At 40.7% G+C, this 19,625-nt stretch overlaps 5 protein-coding genes across 5 annotated transcripts; 4 read left to right on the top strand and 1 right to left on the bottom strand.

Moving 5' to 3' along the window:
- Positions 1-51: 51 nt before the first annotated feature.
- On the top strand, positions 52-1,648 carry LOC108115808 (NKAP family protein CG6066). The gene has a single exon (XM_017227397.2). It carries the CDS (start codon positions 125-127, stop codon positions 1,511-1,513), a length of 1,389 nt encoding a protein of 462 aa, XP_017082886.2. The 5' UTR covers positions 52-124; the 3' UTR covers positions 1,514-1,648.
- Positions 1,649-1,887: 239 nt separating this feature from the next.
- LOC108115885 (large neutral amino acids transporter small subunit 1) lies at positions 1,888-5,807 on the top strand. The gene is made up of 6 exons (XM_017227528.2): positions 1,888-2,854; positions 3,514-4,027; positions 4,373-4,573; positions 4,655-4,804; positions 4,982-5,159; positions 5,228-5,807. Exons 1-6 carry the CDS (start codon positions 2,406-2,408, stop codon positions 5,287-5,289), a joined length of 1,554 nt encoding a protein of 517 aa, XP_017083017.1. The 5' UTR covers positions 1,888-2,405; the 3' UTR covers positions 5,290-5,807.
- A 2,334-nt stretch (positions 5,808-8,141) lies between these two features.
- On the top strand, positions 8,142-11,782 carry LOC108115868 (carbonic anhydrase 2). Its single transcript, XM_017227499.2, has 6 exons — positions 8,142-8,323; positions 10,173-10,285; positions 10,351-10,441; positions 10,619-10,887; positions 10,956-11,106; positions 11,364-11,782. The coding sequence occupies exons 1-6, from the start codon at positions 8,269-8,271 to the stop codon at positions 11,618-11,620; spliced, it is 936 nt and encodes a 311-aa protein (XP_017082988.2). The 5' UTR covers positions 8,142-8,268; the 3' UTR covers positions 11,621-11,782.
- A 113-nt stretch (positions 11,783-11,895) lies between these two features.
- On the bottom strand, positions 11,896-13,572 carry LOC108115870. The gene is made up of 5 exons (XM_017227501.2): positions 13,338-13,572; positions 13,120-13,212; positions 12,903-13,059; positions 12,431-12,564; positions 11,896-12,365 (listed from the first exon to the last, which is right to left on the bottom strand). The coding sequence occupies exons 1-5, from the start codon at positions 13,414-13,416 to the stop codon at positions 12,013-12,015; spliced, it is 816 nt and encodes a 271-aa protein (XP_017082990.2). The 5' UTR covers positions 13,417-13,572; the 3' UTR covers positions 11,896-12,012.
- Positions 13,573-14,892: 1,320 nt separating this feature from the next.
- On the top strand, positions 14,893-19,295 carry LOC108115741 (multiple epidermal growth factor-like domains protein 10). Its single transcript, XM_041818735.1, has 6 exons — positions 14,893-15,001; positions 15,063-15,219; positions 15,627-16,258; positions 16,658-18,853; positions 18,953-19,156; positions 19,216-19,295. The coding sequence occupies exons 1-6, from the start codon at positions 14,893-14,895 to the stop codon at positions 19,275-19,277; spliced, it is 3,360 nt and encodes a 1,119-aa protein (XP_041674669.1). The 3' UTR covers positions 19,278-19,295.
- The last annotated feature ends 330 nt before the right edge of the window (positions 19,296-19,625 follow it).

Below are 19,625 nucleotides of genomic sequence, written 5' to 3'. Positions count from 1 at the left end.
TCAGCTGTTGTCTATCGATATGCGGCTACTATCGATTAACTTAGCTATCGTAACCAGCTCACTCCTAACCACAAACGTTTGTTTTGCATTTTTCTTCGAAATAGTTGAAAAATTGTATTTCCACATGCGTTCACCCAGCAGAAGTCGCAGCAGGCACAGGGAACGGCGCAGATCCGTTTCTAGGGATCGTTTACGATCGGAAAGAGGAACAAACCACAAATCGCAACATCGAAGATCAATTTCCCACGAGCGGGAAAGGGACAGGGAGAGAGCGCTCCACAGGGATAGAAATTCCAATCGCAGCTACCGTCGATCCAGAGAAAAGGATTCAGTTCCTAGACGCCGCAGAACCCGCTCTGCGTCCTCTAGTAGCTCCGCAAGCAGCAGTGGTAGCTCTAGGTCATCCAGGAGCCCCTCCAGAAACCGCAATTCCCGCCAAAAATCAGTAGAACGCTGGCCCAACGACCGGTTTCATGAAAACAATGACAGACGTCAAAATCCTTTCCGGGGAAGGGGTCCCGAGGGCGGTTTCATCAATGATCCAGCAGAACCGTCTTCAAGGTCGTATCATAGAGGAAGGGGAGGCTCAAATCACCAGTTTAAAGGCGACGCCAAGGCGATAAGTGCGCGCCGAAACTTAAGAGTTCGCATAGCTGAAGAGGGAGTGCCAGAAGTATGGGGCAAAAGCCCATCCCCACCAGACAGCGACGATGCGGAGCTGGTCAAGGGTTCCTATTCTGGACCAAAGAAAAAAAAGAAAAAGACCAAGAGCAAGCACAAGAAAGCCGACAAGAAATCCAAGAAAAAGTCCAAGAAAACCAAGAAGAAAAAGAGCAAAAAGGCATCTAGCTCCTCGGAAGACTCATCAAGTTCTTCCAGTAGCGAGGACAGTAGCGATGATTCGAGCAGTTCCAGTTCTAGTGCAGATAGCGAAGATGAGTCCGATGAGGAAGATGTTTGGTTGGAAAAGACTGCCGAAGGTATTAAAAAACCAAAAAAGAAGAAGTCCACCAGCAAGAAGAGTAAAAAATCAAAAAAGAAGAAAAAGAAACAAAAATCAGAGGCGGAAAAGTCCAAGAAGAGCTCCTCCTCTAGCGGTAGCAAGTCCAAGACAAAGGACAGCACATCCATCAACGACGAGGACGTGGGTCCTTCACTGCGAACCGGTGGAAGCCTTAATCAAAAGGATTTCGGAAAGGCTCTGCTGCCCGGAGAAGGAGCTGCCATGGCTGCCTACATAGCCGATGGCAAGAGGATTCCTCGCCGTGGTGAGATTGGTTTAACTTCCGACGAGATCGCCAACTTTGAATCCGTTGGCTACGTGATGAGCGGCAGCCGTCATCGCCGTATGGAAGCGGTGCGTATCCGTAAAGAGAATCAGCTGTACTCCGCCGACGAGAAGAGAGCGCTGGCTATGTTCAGCAAGGAGGAGCGACAAAAGCGTGAGAACAAGATCCTGTCGCAGTTCAAGGACATGATTCACTCCAAGCTGCAGGCCAAGGAAAAGAAGTAGGAAAGCCATTTTATTATATTTAAGGATGAGAGGATAATTTCATATTTCTAATACACACATAAGTACGATGCTGACCCAACGAATGATCATGTAAACATATTTTTGTGTGAAAAAATAAATGGCATCATATAGAAATCACTATTGTGAATTGAAGACTTTAAAATATAAATATATTATATATATAAAATATTTTATATTGATCAAGTATAAACTTTACTTGAAAAGTCAGACATATTTTTTTTCATAATTTATTTATTAATTTATTTGATACAACGTTTTCATATTATTAATATAAAAATGGACACCATGTATTTGTGAGAAATGTACCCCGTGAATTATGGTATTTCTGAGGAAGCCACACCTGGTCACACTGCCACTATGCTCGAAAACGTGGGGTTGAAAAACCTTTCAGCGGAACTGTGCCAATTCCACAATAAAACCGCAAAGTTTGCATAATTCGGCGGTTGACTCAATGTCTGCACTTATTTACCAGACCCATTAACCGAATTCCGCGCTACTGAGTGTGAATTTTCGTTCAAATCGCGAGTTTTATGTGTGAATATTACTCATCTGCAGGGGGTGGTGTTGGTGCGAGCGAGAAAGCAGCAAACGAAGAGCCGACCAAAACAAACTAACGCTAACCGGCAGAAAATAAGAAGAAGAAGAAGGCAGGACAGATAAGCCGAATACAATTGAAAATAACATTAATAAACATACAGTCACACACACGGAGACACACCCACAAACACACTTGCCTCATTTAATCAATTAACGGGACAACGGCCGAAGAAACAGTTACAGTTCGTTTTCAGACGTCGCGTGTGAAGATTGTGTCATATTTAGCTGCGGGATAATAATACTATAGCTCCTGGATATAAAACATATAGCCACAATGCCCGCCGCCGATGAACTCCAGTCGCCCTCGAGCGAAATGGTTCTACTCACCCCCAGTTCTGGTAATCCGCCCTCCAGTATAGCCCAACCCTCGACCAATCCCCCGGAGAAAACTGAAGGTCGCGAGGGATCCGCTGAATCGGACAGCAGTAGGGTGGTGATCAAAAAACAGCTGGGCTTGCTGGAAGGTGTGGCAATAATCTTGGGCATTATTTTCGGATCTGGGATCTTTGTATCCCCGAAAGGCGTTATCCGGGAAGTGGAATCCGTAGGCGCTTCGCTGGTAATCTGGATTCTCTGCGGACTGTTGTCTATGATTGGTGCTCTATGCTATGCTGAACTAGGCACCGCCATACCCAAATCTGGCGGGGATTACGCGTACATCTTCGAGGCGTATGGATCGCTACCGGCGTTTCTGTATCTCTGGGATGCCATGATGATATTCGTGTGAGTTTAGCAATCAATATGGTAAAAATATTTTTGTATATTAGGTCTCTTAAATTTCCTTATCAATATCTGCTTCAAGAACATAAACATAGTATCAAATTTCCTTTGTTGATCGATTTCGAATTACAAAATAATTCCCATAATCAACAGATTGCTGTGATATATCATTTACAGGTGTGTTCCGAATTTGATTTGAAACAAGTTTTCTCATTTTTTAGGCAAATTTTTTTTTTATATATAAAATGTACAATTCATTAGATTTCTGTAGAAATATTACCCAATAACCTGAAAAACTTCTTCACGAAAATGAATTCTAGTACTAGACATTGAATTATATTTTTTGACAGGGTCAAGTTCAAAAACTTTCCTAGATAAGGAACTAGATCGTTTTGGATGCAGACGGTTTTTCAAGGTTAGGCCATTGGGTTTGTTATATAAAAAGTGAAACGAGTCTTATCACGTAATCTAGAGCCTACAAATGTATTTATTGAGTTTTGCATTGACCGGTTTATTGCCTCTGCTATTTTTGCGATTTAGGAGTGGCGATAAGGGTGAATATCTGCTTTTCCACTTTTGCATGCGGAGATTATCAGCTGGGAATATGTCTGAATGCAGTATGTGTAAATTTTCCACTGATTATATGCTCTTATCTCTTGCAGACCCACGACGAATGCCATTATGGGCCTGACCTTTGCCTCCTATGTGCTGGAACCCTTTTTCGGCGGAGCTTGTCATATACCCAAGGCAGCCCTTCAGCTGCTGGCGGGAATCACTATCTGCTTCCTCACCTACCTAAACTCTTACTACATGAAGGTTACGACCAAGATGCAGAACATCATTATGTTCACCAAGATCGCTGCTTTGGTCCTGATCATTCTAGTGGGTTTGGTTTGGATGTTAATGGGCAATGTGGAGAACTTCACCAGGCCTTTTGATGACACTAACACGGATCCTGGCAAGATGTCGGTTGCTTTTTACTCCGGCATCTTTTCGTATGCTGGTTGGAACTACTTGAACTTTATGACGGAGGAACTGCGGGATCCCTATCGCAATCTGCCGCGTGCCATTTACATTTCACTGCCACTGGTCACCGCCATTTATGTGCTGGCTAATGTGGCTTATCTGGCCGTACTGTCGCCCTCCGAGATGATCGCCTCCAACGCCATCGCTGTGGTGAGAATTAGCGACCCCGTTCCCATTTGCATTCCGTTCAGATTGGGCGAGAATCAAGATCTTATATTCTTTAAAAAAATCTAGTAAAAATAAAATCGATTAGCTAGTTGTGTATTTATAAATTAAACTAATTTCAAATCGAATTTTTAGCTTAGAAAAGACTTTTTTATAATTCCCGTTACTTAAGTTTTTCAATATGGAGACTTGTATCTTAGTTCGCAATTATGTCATATATATCTAGAAAAGTTCATTTACTTGATCGGAATTGCAAATGTCAACAATAGTGTATAGCTTAATTAAACCTGAGCGGATTGTCAAATGATTTTAATTGTTCTCTCTCCGCAGACCTTCGGCGATAAGATTCTTGGCGCCTTTTCTTTGGTCATACCCATCATGGTGGCCATCTCTGCCTTTGGCGGCCTGTCCGTCCACATCATGACCTCGTCCCGCATTTGCTTCGTGGGTGCCCGGAATGGACACATGCCGGCGATTCTGTCGCATATCAGCGTGAAGAGCTACACCCCACTGCCGTCGCTCGTTTTTCTGGTGAGCTGCGCCCATCAATTAGCGCACAAATGATATTATGTAATTAATCCCTAATTGATTTGTCTGTGTTCCCCTCGGCAGTGCTTTCTCTCTATTGTGATGCTGGTGGTGAGCGACGTGTATGTGCTGATCACCTACGCCAGCATTGTGGAATCGTTCTTTATAATGCTGTCGGTGTCGGCGGTTCTATATTTCCGCTACACCCGACCCTGCATGGAGCGGCCAATCAAAGTAAGCTTTGCTTATTCAGTGGTGCCAATCTAACTTTAATTTAGCTAAATTAAATGTTCGAAGTTTTTGGTCAATGATATGAAATGTATAAAGATTGATTTGGCTATTGAACATCATCACCATCATGGCGACACTTAACTTAACTCATATTGTAATATATTGCTTTTTCTGTCACAGGTCGCAATGTGGATTCCCGCCGTTTTTGTCATTGTGTGCGCATTTTTAGTCGTTGTGCCCATCTATGTGGCGCCCTATGAGGTCGGCATGGGGGTATTAATCACCGTAATTGGCATACCTTTCTACTACGTGGGTGTCGTGTGGAAGAATAAGCCAGAATGGGTGCAGAACACGATTGGTGAGTATTCCTTCCCATTAACCCCAACGTATGGCATTGTCCGACATTTATATGGTTTTCTTTTGTAGACTCGGTGACCTTCACTTGCCAGAAGCTTTTCATGTCTGCCAAAGAGGAGAAGCAGGACTAAACTGCCTCCTAAATTAATGGAAAACAAGGAATTAATCGGAACGTCATTTTGACGATATACAAAAGTCAGCAGCTATTTTGACTTCCAAATGGGGTATACTAAATCTCAATATTTATGTGAATGCTTGAGGAGGAGAACTTTGACGCGTTGAACCTGAATACCAAAAAAGAAATTACCTAAAGAAAGCGAAAACATGACCTGTACATCACAAGGACTAGAAAACGAAGTCAATACTATTTCATATTTTTATATTTATAAACCATTACAAAAAACTTTTACCTAAAGTGCAAACTCTTCGAATAGTAGTTTAGTTTTCATTAGCTTATTTCATTAGTTTATTTTGCACTGATTTCGTAAGTTCAAAACCAAAGTAAGCCAAAATATTTGCCATACCAAGCAGTTTCATACCATTTTTCGTTGCATATTGTTAAATTTTGTTTAATTTATTGGTTTTGCCCCTCATTTAACTACCTAAGTGCATTGCAAATTGTAATAAACATTTTTGTACGTTTCAAAAAGCTTTTTTAAATCTTTTAGGCGCTACCCGCAAAAGTATGCCACAGTATTTTAACCAAAAAGTGAAACAAAACAATTGATAAGGTTGAATTGATTGAGCATTGCGTGGGATATAAGCCTATGCCTCCGCTAATCAATTAGGGCTGATAAGTAATGGGTCTATTTTAAGCCATTCATGACGGAGAAGTTGCGATTTTGGCCAAAAATAAATCGCAACCTGTCGCCGTATTTGACATTTCGGACAATCGGAGGCTTGTGGAATGACGCCAACGCTATATTCGATCACTGATAGAGTATTCCGTGCGGATCCGTACTCGCGTCTAGGTGTTTTTAATTGATAAAAATGTAGCGCATATCGGAGATTCTTAGCACGGTTCGCAGGTGCGCCCATCTATGCGAAAACTGGGCGAGAGTAGTGGACTGATTTGTATGCGACGTATTCGGCGTCTCGTTTAATGTCTTTTTAAGTATTTATATGCAAGGAGTACTTCTAGTTACCAGATCGCTCGTAAAATCGCCTCAATCGGATTTGATGTTTTTTTATTATGGCCAAATAATTGAGTTATTGCGACTGGCCGAGCATCTCAAGTGCGATGGGAGACTCCCCGATCTCCGGTTGTAACTGCTACATTATAGATCTTAGCTTAGATTATTGCTATTTCACAAGTTGGGGTGATAGATAAAAACAACATAACGCTAAAAGGCTGCTAATTGCTGGCACGTGACTTTTGGCACAAAAGGAACCACCTTTCGCTCTTGACGAACTATTTCACATTTAATGATCGGTGCGGACGGTTGACTTAGTGATCGATAGCGAGGCGTAATCTAGTAAATATTGATTTATTCTGCAGCTGGAAAATACTTGACGTTTGCATAATCAATTGCATGTTAAGTTAAATGAATTGATCTCAAACAGCGGGGACTTCTTCTAAAGCCAAGCTGTTCATGTGATAATCATGGGATTATTCTCTGATAAATATTGACACCTTTTTGGGCAATAGTCTGAGGTCTGCACAATCGTGTTTAAACAATTAAATTAGCAATGGGAAAGCCCGCTAATAACTAGCTGAACGGACCGAATAAAACTGGTAGCTCAATTTTTGCATGGCTTGCTTAACTGATTTAAATTGGATTAGTTAAGTAAATATTTCTTGGGCAACTTAAATATTTATTTAAATACGGAATTTTCCTTGGTATTTTCTCTATGAATATGGTATATGTATATGATATAAAAACAAAAAGAATATACCTCAAAACATAAAGAGTAATTACTTATTTTATTATGATAAATTACAGGGTAAAACATAACTATTGATTGATGCCTACTTTTTTCTTCACATAGTAAAAGTAACACCCTTTTCATTACTATTTTTCACCAGCTTTTACGACGGAAGCCTGACAGTTGAAACCCATTCTAAGCCTTGGTATTTATATGTCTGGCCTATGATATCTGGAGAATTCCATTGTAAAAATCCGAGTTCGTGTGACTGCTCAATACCCACCATAAAGATATAAATAGCTATCAGAATGCCCTCTATACATATATATTAACAATTCTACATTCCCACATGTGGATCACGAACTGCCCATACAAGCGTAATGACAACGTTCTGTAACGCACAAAAAACATCTCATAGCAGGCCAAAAGATTTAAAAGTGCTCTGAGTCTCCGTCCCGAAATTGTAAAACGTGCGAAAATCGCTCAATGAATATGTCACTTTGCCTCGGATCGAGCGATCGATCGCTCTGTTTTTAATTTTTTTGGTGAGGACTCCGCTTTAAATTAGCGACTTTCGGCATGACGTTGTCGCGACTCGTTGGCTTAGTAACGCCAACTGACTTGGCCGAAAGCAAACAAATAAATCGGCAAATTGTATGCAAAACAAAATATTATCATAAATGATCGAAGGCGGCATTAGGTGCGAATTATGACGAGTTTTACCCTTTGATTTTGTTTGGCTCAAATTGATCGACATAATGACGCCCTTTTTTGGGCTTGGCGGTCCCATTGAGTTTCCGTGACGTTAAGTATACGCACTGTGTTTTCCGTTAAGTATACGCAGGGTGTTGCAGACTTTTGGCTACTTGGAACTCAATTTTGCTAAGTGGGTGACTTAGTGGGGTGGCTTGCAATAACTGCCGATCCTCTAGCTGGCCCCTTTCCCCGCATTACCCCTAAAAATTCTCATCGATCGATCGATCGTCGGCTGTTCGCGCGACTCTTTTTTGTTAGTGGTAGTACGTATTTGTGTGAACGGTGCACGCGCTTCGGGCGGGGATTTCAGCTTTCGAATTTTCAAGTAGTTCGTTGACTGCCCGCTGAGGAAGTTGTGAAGGTGCTCCGCCAGCGAAACGTCCGCGCAGTCTAGAATCCGTCATCCGATCGGAAGGTGCTATAGCCGCTCGTCAGGAGTCAAGAACTTGGAACGGAACACCGATCGCGTTAGAACATCGAAGTCCACCATGAAATTCGCAGCTATCTTTGAGGCTTCGTTTTTGGTAATCTGCTTGTCGCAAGGTAATTGCATTGCCATTTCTACGAAGTCCTGTGACTCATTCGTGTTTGTCAGGGTCCAAGTTGCGCGAAAAGTTATTGTGAATCAAAACAGAAATAACCATAAATCGATATCTATTAGCGAGAAACACTTTTGACTAAGAATACATGGCTAGTCATGCCCTCATGGTATTATTGAAAAGTGTCCATTGATAAAATTACAATTTTTGAAGGAACTAATTTAATTTACTCTTACTGAGTATTGTTTTTTGTATAAAAATCTGAAATTTAATTTCCGATTTCCATATCCTTCTTCCTATTGCATAATATTTTAAATAATCACTTTACTTTTGCCAAATATCAAATATCACAGAATGATCTAATAAATTAACAATAAATATAATTCAATCAAGCTAGGCTTGACCATTATTGAATAAAAAACACATTAGGAATGTGTCCAACATTCTTTTTTCTTTGTGCTGTTCCTCCAGAAGCGTGTGTGACTGTCCGTCTTTATTACGAAATGTCAATACCTGATACTGGGGATCTTGGCATTAGCAGTCATAAGTACACACTTCACGAAACTAATTTTGACCAGTTAAATGGTGCTTGTCCCACTTGAAGCTGTCAATTAATACATTTTATTGGCCACCGATTGATTTAGATGTATTGCTAGACTTGACGGGAAGTTGTTAAGGTTTTCCATTTTGGCCAGGCATTAGCACTTAGAATATTACACAAAATGTAATCTGTTATCTATGGAGAAGCTCTATAAATATTATTTACATGCTAAATGAACATCTGTTATCTACAGACTGTGACAGTTTTAATTATATAGTTAATTACCCCGGGCTTAATTGAATTTAACTTCCAATGACAGGTTCGATTACAACGAACTAATGCAAATAATAAGGCAAAGTAATATGTTTATAATATACAAAGTGGATGACATAATACTAAATGGCCATACCTGACAAAATACTAATTTTAACTAATTTATTATCTAAGACTTTGATAGCCAGGACTGAAATAAATAATATAATATATATTATTACAAATAATCAAAGTTAATTAGACTAATTCATCAACCGTCGAAGCTTGTGCTTTATCAACCACTTGTGCAGACTATCCCCATACAATGGAAAACCGTGTCATATGATATGTTAATTTGCAGCGAGCTCTTCAAACTGAAATTATCACCCCAATCACATGCAAATTAGCCTTTAAATAAGTATTTCCTTTCGCCTTGCAAAAGATTCCATGGAATTTGCTGCCAGCTTTCAATCGTGCTGGAAAATAATGAAAACTGTTTGCTCGCGGTATTATCTGGATCTCTATCAATATCAATCGCGGCGATATCTTATTATGGGCCCGAACGTGCCCTTGACGTTCGCACTCTCCGAGCTTTCCCTGGAAGCCTGTTTACCCAGTTAGTTATTTATTTGTCCAGCCATTGACTAAAAAAAGAAAGAACGTTACCTTAAATATTTGCTCGAAGCCCCATTTATTATTCCGTAATTCACAAGTGCTCATATATGTCAGAGATAGCCCCGGAAAATAGGGAGAAGGTCAACTGAGGGGGTGAATAACACGGGCACGTGATCACTCATCAATCGTGGATTCAAGATTGCAGATTGTGGCTGACGGGGTATCCGCATACGTGGGAAACACTTTAATCATTTTGTCCAAGTCAGGACTAAGCGCACATTCCGGCGGCTAATTGATTGCGGCCTTATTGAGAAAAGGTATTAGCCATTTTTTTAGGGGGCCAAACAAATGTTTTTCGCTAAATAACTTTAGTTAACTATTTTAATTTATCACTTTATTTTGTTTGTATATAAAAATTCTAAAACGCCTCATCATCCTTTTCCAGCTGTCAGCAGTCATGTCTTCGGCTACTCTGAGCCCAATCAGCGTCGCTGGGCCCGTCACCATGGTCATTGTGCGGGGAAAACTCAATCGCCAATTGCCATCACCACCAGCCGGGTAAGACCAGGAACCTTAAGTCCAGCTAAGCGGACCAATAACTAGGCCTCTTACCTTCTTTTCAGACAATGTCCGTTCACATGCCGGCGGTGGACATGATTGGCTACCATAACCTACTGCCCTATCCATTGAAATTGCTCAACAATGGTCACACAGGTAAGAATTTGTTATTACACAGAAAAAAATTTACGAACCTAATAAAACATAGAAAGTTCAGTAAAATCAAACCATTTTTCATTTTTATAGTTTTTTATTTTCTTTTAAAATTTACGAATAAGTTTAAGTCTGGTTTCTTAGTGTAGTATTAGTGCTAATTGATTTCCTGCTTTCCAGTTTCCATCAGCATACCTAAGGTTAATGTTACCGAGGTCGGCGAGGATTTCCTGCCCTACATCAGGGGGGCCAAACTGCCCGGCGAATTTGAGTTGGAGGGCCTACATTTCCACTGGGGCGACAAGAACAACCGGGGATCCGAGCACGTCATTAACGACATCCGCTACACCATGGAGATGCACATAGTGCACCGCAACAAGAAGTATGCCACCATCGGAGAAGCTCTAAATCATCCGGATGGTGCCGCCGTCCTGGGATTCTTCTTCAATGTGAGTGGTTAAGGGGTTGTTGTGCTCATTCCGAATGATTTGTAAGCCTATTATTGTTTTCCAAACAGCTCGATGAGGATGAGGGTCCTGGCCTGGTGACCATTAACCGGCATTTGCATTTGATTGCCGATGCCAACCAGGAGGCCATGCTCAACGTTACCTTCTCGCTTTCATCGCTGATTGCTGGTGTGGATGTGGACAAGTTTTACACCTACAAGGGTATGTACAGCACAAAATCACAGAATTATTTACAAATGAGCTTTTAATGCCCCAAAAATACATCTTTCAAAACTTTAAATGCATAAAATATCAATTTTTAAGTGTAATGAAAAGTTGCCCTGCCATTCTCAATTAGCATTCAGTTAGCATACAGAGACTCAGTCAATACCTGATGATAAGTTGACATCGAATCGATGTCTACAAGCGATGTTTATCTGTGATGTCACTCAACTAAGTAATATATATCTCACCCGCAGGTTCCCTAACCACTCCGCCTTGTTCGGAGGCCGTCACCTGGATCCTGTTCCCCGATCCTATTCCAATTTCGCCCAAGCAGATCTCGCGATTCCGCCAGCTGTCGGACACGCAAGATGGAGCTTTGGTTGATAACTTCAGGACCCTGCAGCCGGTGGGCAATCGCAGGATCTTTGCTCGCACAGGACATGTGCGTCACACCTCGATCGCTGCTCTGAAGCACGAGAGCGACTATCTCAAGTACGACTGGTTCTACTGATCTATTGACTCGAACTGGCAGCCGGATGTGGAGCACTGTGCCATCCCATTTTAGGATACCTCTAAACTAAGTATTTGATAAGTTACACTAACATTTAGTCTAGCCATTCACAGAGAATAACAATAATTACAAATTCAAGAGAATTAAATAACATTAAATCTAGCACTTGAATGTTTTTTTTTAGCAAATACTTAAGTATGGTTTGTTTTTAAATCAAAAGTAAGTTGGTAATATAAATAATTATAATTCTTAAATGCAAAATGGAACAGTCAATATTTTTCATAACAATTATATTTATTACTTAGATCACTTTTTGTTCAAAGACGATTAAAACTGTCTTTAGTCAGGGATTTACGTTTAAGCTACTTTTTCGCCATTAAGTATTAACTCTCTTAAGTGACCATATGCGATTTGCGACCATACAAGGCCAAGGAGGTTGGTATGTCTTCTACAAAAAAGCTAGCTGGGAAAATTGAAAACGTCTTATGAAGTAGATCCAGTAGAGTTCGCTCTACGGTCTCATCCACCAGAGGACGTAGTGCCTCAAAGACATCCTGCCAATTGTCGTTGAAGAACTGATTGGTGCTCCGTTCCACCTCCTTGCTGTGTCCATTGAATAGGTTATCCATTCTGGTCCGCACTTTGCCGACTTCTAACTTTACCTTCACGGAAGTAACATTGTAAAAAGTATAGCCGCCCTTCTCATAGAGTCGGGTCTTGGTGCTCATCAGTATGTCCAGATCATCTGTTAGTGGGTTAAAAATCCGGTTATTAAGTATATAGATAGTTTTAGTGATAACTTATTATTACCTATTTCCATTACGATTTTCCCAGATCCCTGCAGGGGCACCAACAAAATTCGCCCTAGCATTTTGTAATGACCATCCATTCGCATAGCGGGCAAGTAGATCTTCGTCAGCCAACTAAAATCCTTCTTGCTGACTCTAAAAGAAAATTTAAAAAATTCTATTATTAATCATTGTAATTGATTATTTATTTTAAATGTAATTTTCATAGGTTTGATTTGAAGTGTTAAAATTGAATCCAAAATCATTAAGCAATAAAATATACCTGAGCTGAACTAACTAATTGACGAACTATATAATTTTAGATGCTTATAATTGATACCTGTTTAGTTACTTTAGTGCATTATTAAATCAGGTTAACTATATGGCTGGAAACTTCCCAGAAAAGATGTTCGCCTATGGAAGCTCATCGACCTCCATCGGGCAACTTTTAATCGTTCTCGACAGCTTGATGCAATCGATAGCTATATACTCACTTGCTCTCCTTGATCACCATTTTTCCAAAGCCGCTGATCAGCATATCGGTGAGATTGGCCGAAATCGTGGCCACATCGCTGTTGTCCTGCTTGAACACCAGCTGATCCTGTCTCATCGGATCAATAGGGCCAAAGGATTCCTCTAACTCGGGAACACCTATAAAATTTCACCCTGTTATTCAGTTAACTTTAATTCTATACAATGCCTATATCTCACCTTTGACCAGCTGGTTCATGAAAGCCTGTATGGAGCGTGTTGAGCACTTGGTAAACTCCGGTTCATAAATCTTGCACGACTCAATGTACGAGGCTGCAAAAGAGAGCACAATTTTTAAATAATATTTTAATTATTTAAAGCATATCATTTGTGGTTTTAAGTTTTTTCTCATACAAACTTTATAGTCACGTAGTTTAAAAATCCTCAGCTGAACTTACGTTTTTCCGTATAAAACGCATTACAATGGACCTCCCGAAGGCCGGCATGAAGTAGCATCAGTAACCCAATTATGAACATGTTGGAAAACTGTCGTCGCTGCCACCTACAAGTCACTGTCACTGCCGGAATCACTATCGCTATTAGGAGAAGCTCCTAATCGAGTTTACTACGCGCGAATCTCGAATGAGATAGAACTCGAAACGGTGCTGCCTTTTAACTGGACAATATATATAGCCGATGCCGATAACTCGGGTGCAATTGATGAATTGAATCAGAAGCCTCCGGGTAATACCAGAATCGAGCTATTTTCATTTACTCGCAATGCAAAATGAAATTTATTCCATATTTATGGCACGAGAGTACGAGAAAAACACAGAACAAAAAAATATCAATCATTTTATTAAAAGCTCTTAAAATATATGCATTTTGAGTTCCACTAATGACTTTGAACTCATAGATCATAAACCCAGTTGAATAACTAAAGTAAATCAACTCCTTGTGACTTTTCTTGCAGTGTAGCTACTGTTAGTGCCGTTGTTATGCGACTCTGAAACTGTAGCGACTTTACCTTGCCACCGAACCGGTAAGCTAATTTAATATCTGGCTGGAAAAAACGCTGACAACTATGGCAGCAGCAAGAAAACAATGTTTGTAAGAGTACTAGTATCATTCTCTCTGCACAGATCTGGGCAAACTTAATTGCTGGAAGTGAGGTGTAATAAAAAACTTAAGCTGCCATAATAGAAACATTAAATGGAGTGACAAGATGCTGTTTTCAAAACGATCAAACGTTTTGATTATAAACGAGTGAGCACTTAGATCAAACTTTAATAATCGACCCAGTGATGTCATGACTTTCAAGGCCTTTATCCTCTTATCAATTTGCTCTTATGTTTATTGAAGGGAATTTTTTGAGAGGATTCGGTGTCAAGGAGAAAACGCCTTAGACTTGAGACAGATTACGAGATAATGTTGTAAGTTCCAAAGCAATAGCAACAGAAATATTCTAGTATGACTATATTATTTATTATTAACTTTAAAAATGGAGCAGCGTACTTCCCGAACGATGGCCTGTAACTATGCAAAGATTATCCATTTCTTATATCGGTTGTATATTTTCCTAAGAAGTTTATAAAATATGCAAGCTTGTCTCACTGCTGTTCAACTATAATGTTTCAAATATATTCATTTTTATAAACCATAAATGATTAATTTTTCAATTAACTATTTACTTGCATTTATTGCATTGGATTTATTTCTCAAGATTAACTTTCTTTATAGTTCCAAGAATATTATGCAGCTTTACATTATCATCTGTATTACTGCAAGGTTATAAATACTTCGTCTGCACTTTTCTTTTATTAACTTTTCTGTTTTTAACACAAATATACAAGTCTAATTTGATAAGCTACACTATAAAAAGAATTAGCTCCGATAAGTCATTGGTTTTTATTATATAGGGCGAGCCAAAGGCATTTGCGAAATTGATTTTGCGGATCCTTCTTTAGTTACATTTTGAAATAGCTCAGAATCGGTTGTAAATTAAAAGCGACCATGTTGATTTCTAAAATAATAATATTTTCCTTGATCTCGGGTCTCGCAGCGCAAAAGATCTGTACTTTCCCCACAGCTAAGATTATCAACGGGAAACTAAAGGTACATCGTTATCTAAATTTTCGACTTATATATAATAAAGTTGTATTTGTAACATTAGCTACGGATAGGTGTAAGTTGCTGCGAAGGTTACAAGCAAGTATGTGCGGACCCTCTCGAGTGCGTGCCAATATGCAAGGTATCATGCAGAAGTGGCACCTGCACGGAGCCAAATGTGTGCACCTGCAACAAAGGCTATGTCAATTTCAACAATGATAGATCGAATCGGTAGGTAAAATGTTTTAGATATAAGCCCTACTAACTCTAAAGCACTTCATCAGGAACTAAATGGAGAACTTGTATACAAAAAAATTAAAATTAAAATTGGAAATTGGATACACACGATTTTGAAATATAATGAAATATAATCTATATATGTTTACCATAAAGACTTGCAAGGGTTGCTGATTATAATTTTGAGAATGACAAACGGAAAAAGCTTTATAAAGTTTCTATGGCAAGTTTTATTAAAAAATGCACAATCAACCAATTCCACTTCCCTTTATCAAGAGGGATTCCAAAACTTGACATCTTTTAATATTTGAGCTCAGTGAATAATCTTTTTTAAAATAATATTTTCGTAATTTTTATTTACATCAATTTGTCCAAGCTTTTAAAATCCTTCTTAATTACAGATGTGATCCCTTCTGTAAGGGCTGCGATAAAGGAACCTGCCAATCGCGTGGCCGTTGCGTCTGTTCGAATGGCCACCAGCTAGACAAAAAAACCAACAACTGCATTCCCCAATGTGCCAGTGGTTGTCCCAATGGCAAATGCATAAAGCCTAACAAGTGTGCGTGCAACAAAGGATACACGTTGAAGGACACCACCCAGGTGTGCGTGCCAACCTGCAACGATAACTGCGAGAGAGCCTTTGGCTTTTGTGCTGCGCCGAATCGTTGCCAGTGCAATAAAGGTTACGTTCCAAAACCCAATTCAAAATCGTTTGCCTGCCAACCCGTCTGTGAAAGTGGCTGTGAAAATGGAGTTTGCCGAGCTCCTGGTATCTGCGAGTGCAATACATTTTATCGAGAAGATGCTGATAAGAACTGTGCTCCCATCTGCGATAAAGGTTGCCCAAACGGAAAATGTACCGCACCAAACGTATGTACGTGTATGGCGGGATACACGAAAGTCGGGAACAATGCCTGCGTTGCTGTTTGTACGGCGGGTTGCAAGAACGGAGTCTGCGTGGCGCCGAATGTTTGCTCATGCGACGCAGGGTACGCTAAGCGGGAAGGTGTGTGCACTCCAGTATGCAAGGATGGTTGTGAGAACGGATTCTGCGTGGCACCCGGCAAGTGTTCTTGCAAAGAGGGATACGTAAGGTTAGGAAACAAGTGCGTTCCCGATTGCAAAGGCGGCTGCAAGAACGGATTTTGTGCCTCTCCAGGAAAGTGTTCTTGTAATAAAGGATACAGCAAGGAATCGAATTCTACTTGCTCACCAGTTTGCACGAAAGGATGCGAGAACGGCCTCTGTGCTTCACCAGAAAAGTGTTCCTGCAATAACGGATTTGAAATGGAGAGTGGTAGTGAGAACAGGTGTGTTCCAGTGTGCAGAGGTGGATGCAAGAACGGATTTTGTGACTCTCCAGGAAAGTGTTCTTGTAATAAAGGATACAGCAAGGAATCGAATTCTACTTGCTCACCAGTTTGCACGAAAGGATGCGAGAACGGCCTCTGTGTTTCTCCAGAGAAGTGTTCCTGCAATAACGGATTTGAAATGGAGAGTGGTAGTGAGAACAGGTGTGTTCCAGTGTGCACAGGTGGATGCAAGAACGGATTTTGTGCCTCTCCCGGAAAGTGTTCTTGTAATAAAGGATACAGCAAGGCATCGAATTCTACTTGCTCACCAGTTTGCACGAACGGATGCGAGAACGGCTTCTGTGCTTCACCAGAAAAGTGTTCCTGCAATAACGGATTTGAAATGGAGAGTGGTAGTGGGAACAGGTGTGTTCCAGTGTGCACAGGTGGATGCAAGAACGGATTTTGTGCCTCTCCAGGAAAGTGTTCTTGTAATAAAGGATACAGCAAGGCATCGAATTCTACTTGCTCACCAGTTTGCACGAACGGATGCGAGAACGGCTTCTGTGCTTCACCAGAAAAGTGTTCCTGCAATAACGGATTTGAAATGGAGAGTGGTAGTGAGAACAGGTGTGTTCCAGTGTGCACAGGTGGATGCAAGAACGGATTTTGTGCCTCTCCAGGAAAGTGTTCTTGTAATAAAGGATACAGCAAGGAATCGAATTCTACTTGCTCACCAGTTTGCACGAAAGGATGCGAGAACGGCTTCTGTGCTTCACCAGAGAAGTGTTCCTGCAATAACGGATTTGAAATGGAGAGTGGGAGTGAGAACAGGTGTGTTCCAGTGTGCAGAGGTGGATGCAAGAACGGATTTTGTGCCTCTCCAGGAAAGTGTTCTTGTAATAAAGGATACAGCAAGGAATCGAATTCTACGTGCTCACCAGTTTGCACGAAAGGATGCGAGAACGGCTTCTGTGTCTCTCCAGAGAAGTGTTTGTGCAATAACGGATTTGAAATGGAGAGTGGTAGTGAGAACAGGTGTGTTCCAGTGTGCAGAGGTGGATGCAAGAACGGATTTTGTGCCTCTCCAGGAAAGTGTTCTTGTAATAAAGGATACAGCAAGGAATCGAATTCTACCTGCTCATCAGTTTGCACGAAAGGATGCGAGAACGGCTTCTGTGTTTCTCCAGAGAAGTGTTTGTGCAATAACGGATTTGAAATGGAGAGTGGTAGTGAGAACAGGTGTGTTCCAGTGTGCAGAGGTGGATGCAAGAACGGATTTTGTGCCTCTCCAGGAAAGTGTTCTTGTAATAAAGGATACAGCAAGGAATCGAATTCTACGTGCTCACCAGTTTGCACGAAAGGATGCGAGAACGGCTTCTGTGTCTCTCCAGAGAAGTGTTTGTGCAATAACGGATTTGAAATGGAGAGTGGTAGTGAGAACAGGTGTGTTCCAGTGTGCAGAGGTGGATGCAAGAACGGATTTTGTGCCTCTCCAGGAAAGTGTTCTTGTAATAAAGGATACAGCAAGGAATCGAATTCTACGTGCTCACCAGTTTGCACGAACGGATGCGAGAACGGCTTCTGTGCTTCACCAGAAAAGTGTTCCTGCAATAACGGATTTGAAATGGAGAGTGGTAGTGAGAACAGGTGTGTTCCAGTGTGCAGAGGTGGATGCAAGAACGGATTTTGTGCCTCTCCAGGAAAGTGTTCTTGTAATAAAGGATACAGCAAGGAATCGAATTCTACTTGCTCACCAGTTTGCACGAACGGATGCGAGAACGGCTTCTGTGCTTCACCAGAAAAGTGTTCCTGCAATAACGGATTTGAAATGGAGAGTGGTAGTGAGAACAGGTGTGTTCCAGTGTGCAGAGGTGGATGCAAGAACGGATTTTGTGCCTCTCCAGGAAAGTGTTCTTGTAATAAAGGATACAGCAAGGAATCGAATTCTACGTGCTCACCAGTTTGCACGAAAGGATGCGAGAACGGCTTCTGTGTCTCTCCAGAGAAGTGTTTGTGCGATAACGGATTTGAAATGGAGAGTGGTAGTGAGAACAGGTGTGTTCCAGTGTGCAGAGGTGGATGCAAGAACGGATTTTGTGCCTCTCCAGGAAACTGTTCTTGTAATAAAGGATACAGCAAGGAATCGAATTCTACTTGCTCACCAGTTTGCACGAAAGGATGCGAGAACGGCCTCTGTGTTTCTCCAGAGAAGTGTTTGTGCAATAACGGATTTGAAATGGAGAGTGGGAGTGAGAACAGGTGTGTTCCAGTGTGCACAGGTGGATGCGAGAACGGTTTCTGCGTTTCTCCAGGCGCTTGCAGTTGCAATGATGGTTTTTTTTTGTCGAATGAAACGGGTCGTTGTCTGCTTGGTATGAATGGACGCATGAAGGTAAATTGCGAACAGATATGTTGGAATGGAACCTGCGTAGAAGAAATGTGGATATATGCATATTTCTGCCAATTTATGGATTTATTCGGGGCATTGGAACTTTTTCCTCATGAGGGCAATACCATTGAGCATTTGAAGTGGTTATTTATTATTACTGGTATAATAGCCTTCCTCCTGGCTGTGGTGATAGCCATTATGATGATGTGTATTTTCACGAAACGAAACTTATATGTGGACAAGAATGGTAAACTATAATTATTAACATAGTTCTTCGAAAACTTAATTGAATTCCTATTTTTACAGAAGGGAAATTTGACGTATATATTTCTCGGAATAAAGTGCCCTCGAATGTCGTCTTAAACTAAAAACCATTTAATATTTTCATTATTCATTAAAAATATAAATTTGATTTAAACACGGACTATGCATTTTTTCTAATTTTATCTTATGAAAAAACTTAAATTTAATGGCGTTCTGTGGATGAACAACATACTATGTCATTCAACTATTCTTTTTACCAATTGCCTACTTTTGTCCATACATATTAACATGGTAACACAGTCAAACCGGAAACACAGTCGCTATCAGGAGAAACCCCTAACCGAGTTTACTACACGAATGAGAGCTCGAAGCGGTACTGCCTTTTAACTGGACAATATATATAGCCGATGCCGATGACTCGGGTGCAATTGATGAATTGAATCAGAAGCCTC

This window comes from Drosophila eugracilis, unplaced genomic scaffold (genome assembly GCF_018153835.1).
Source record: "Drosophila eugracilis isolate 14026-0451.02 unplaced genomic scaffold, ASM1815383v1 contig_367, whole genome shotgun sequence".
NCBI lineage: Eukaryota > Metazoa > Arthropoda > Insecta > Diptera > Drosophilidae > Drosophila > Drosophila eugracilis.
Note: the sequence above shows the minus strand (reverse complement) of the source record. Positions and strands in the feature narration are given on the sequence as shown.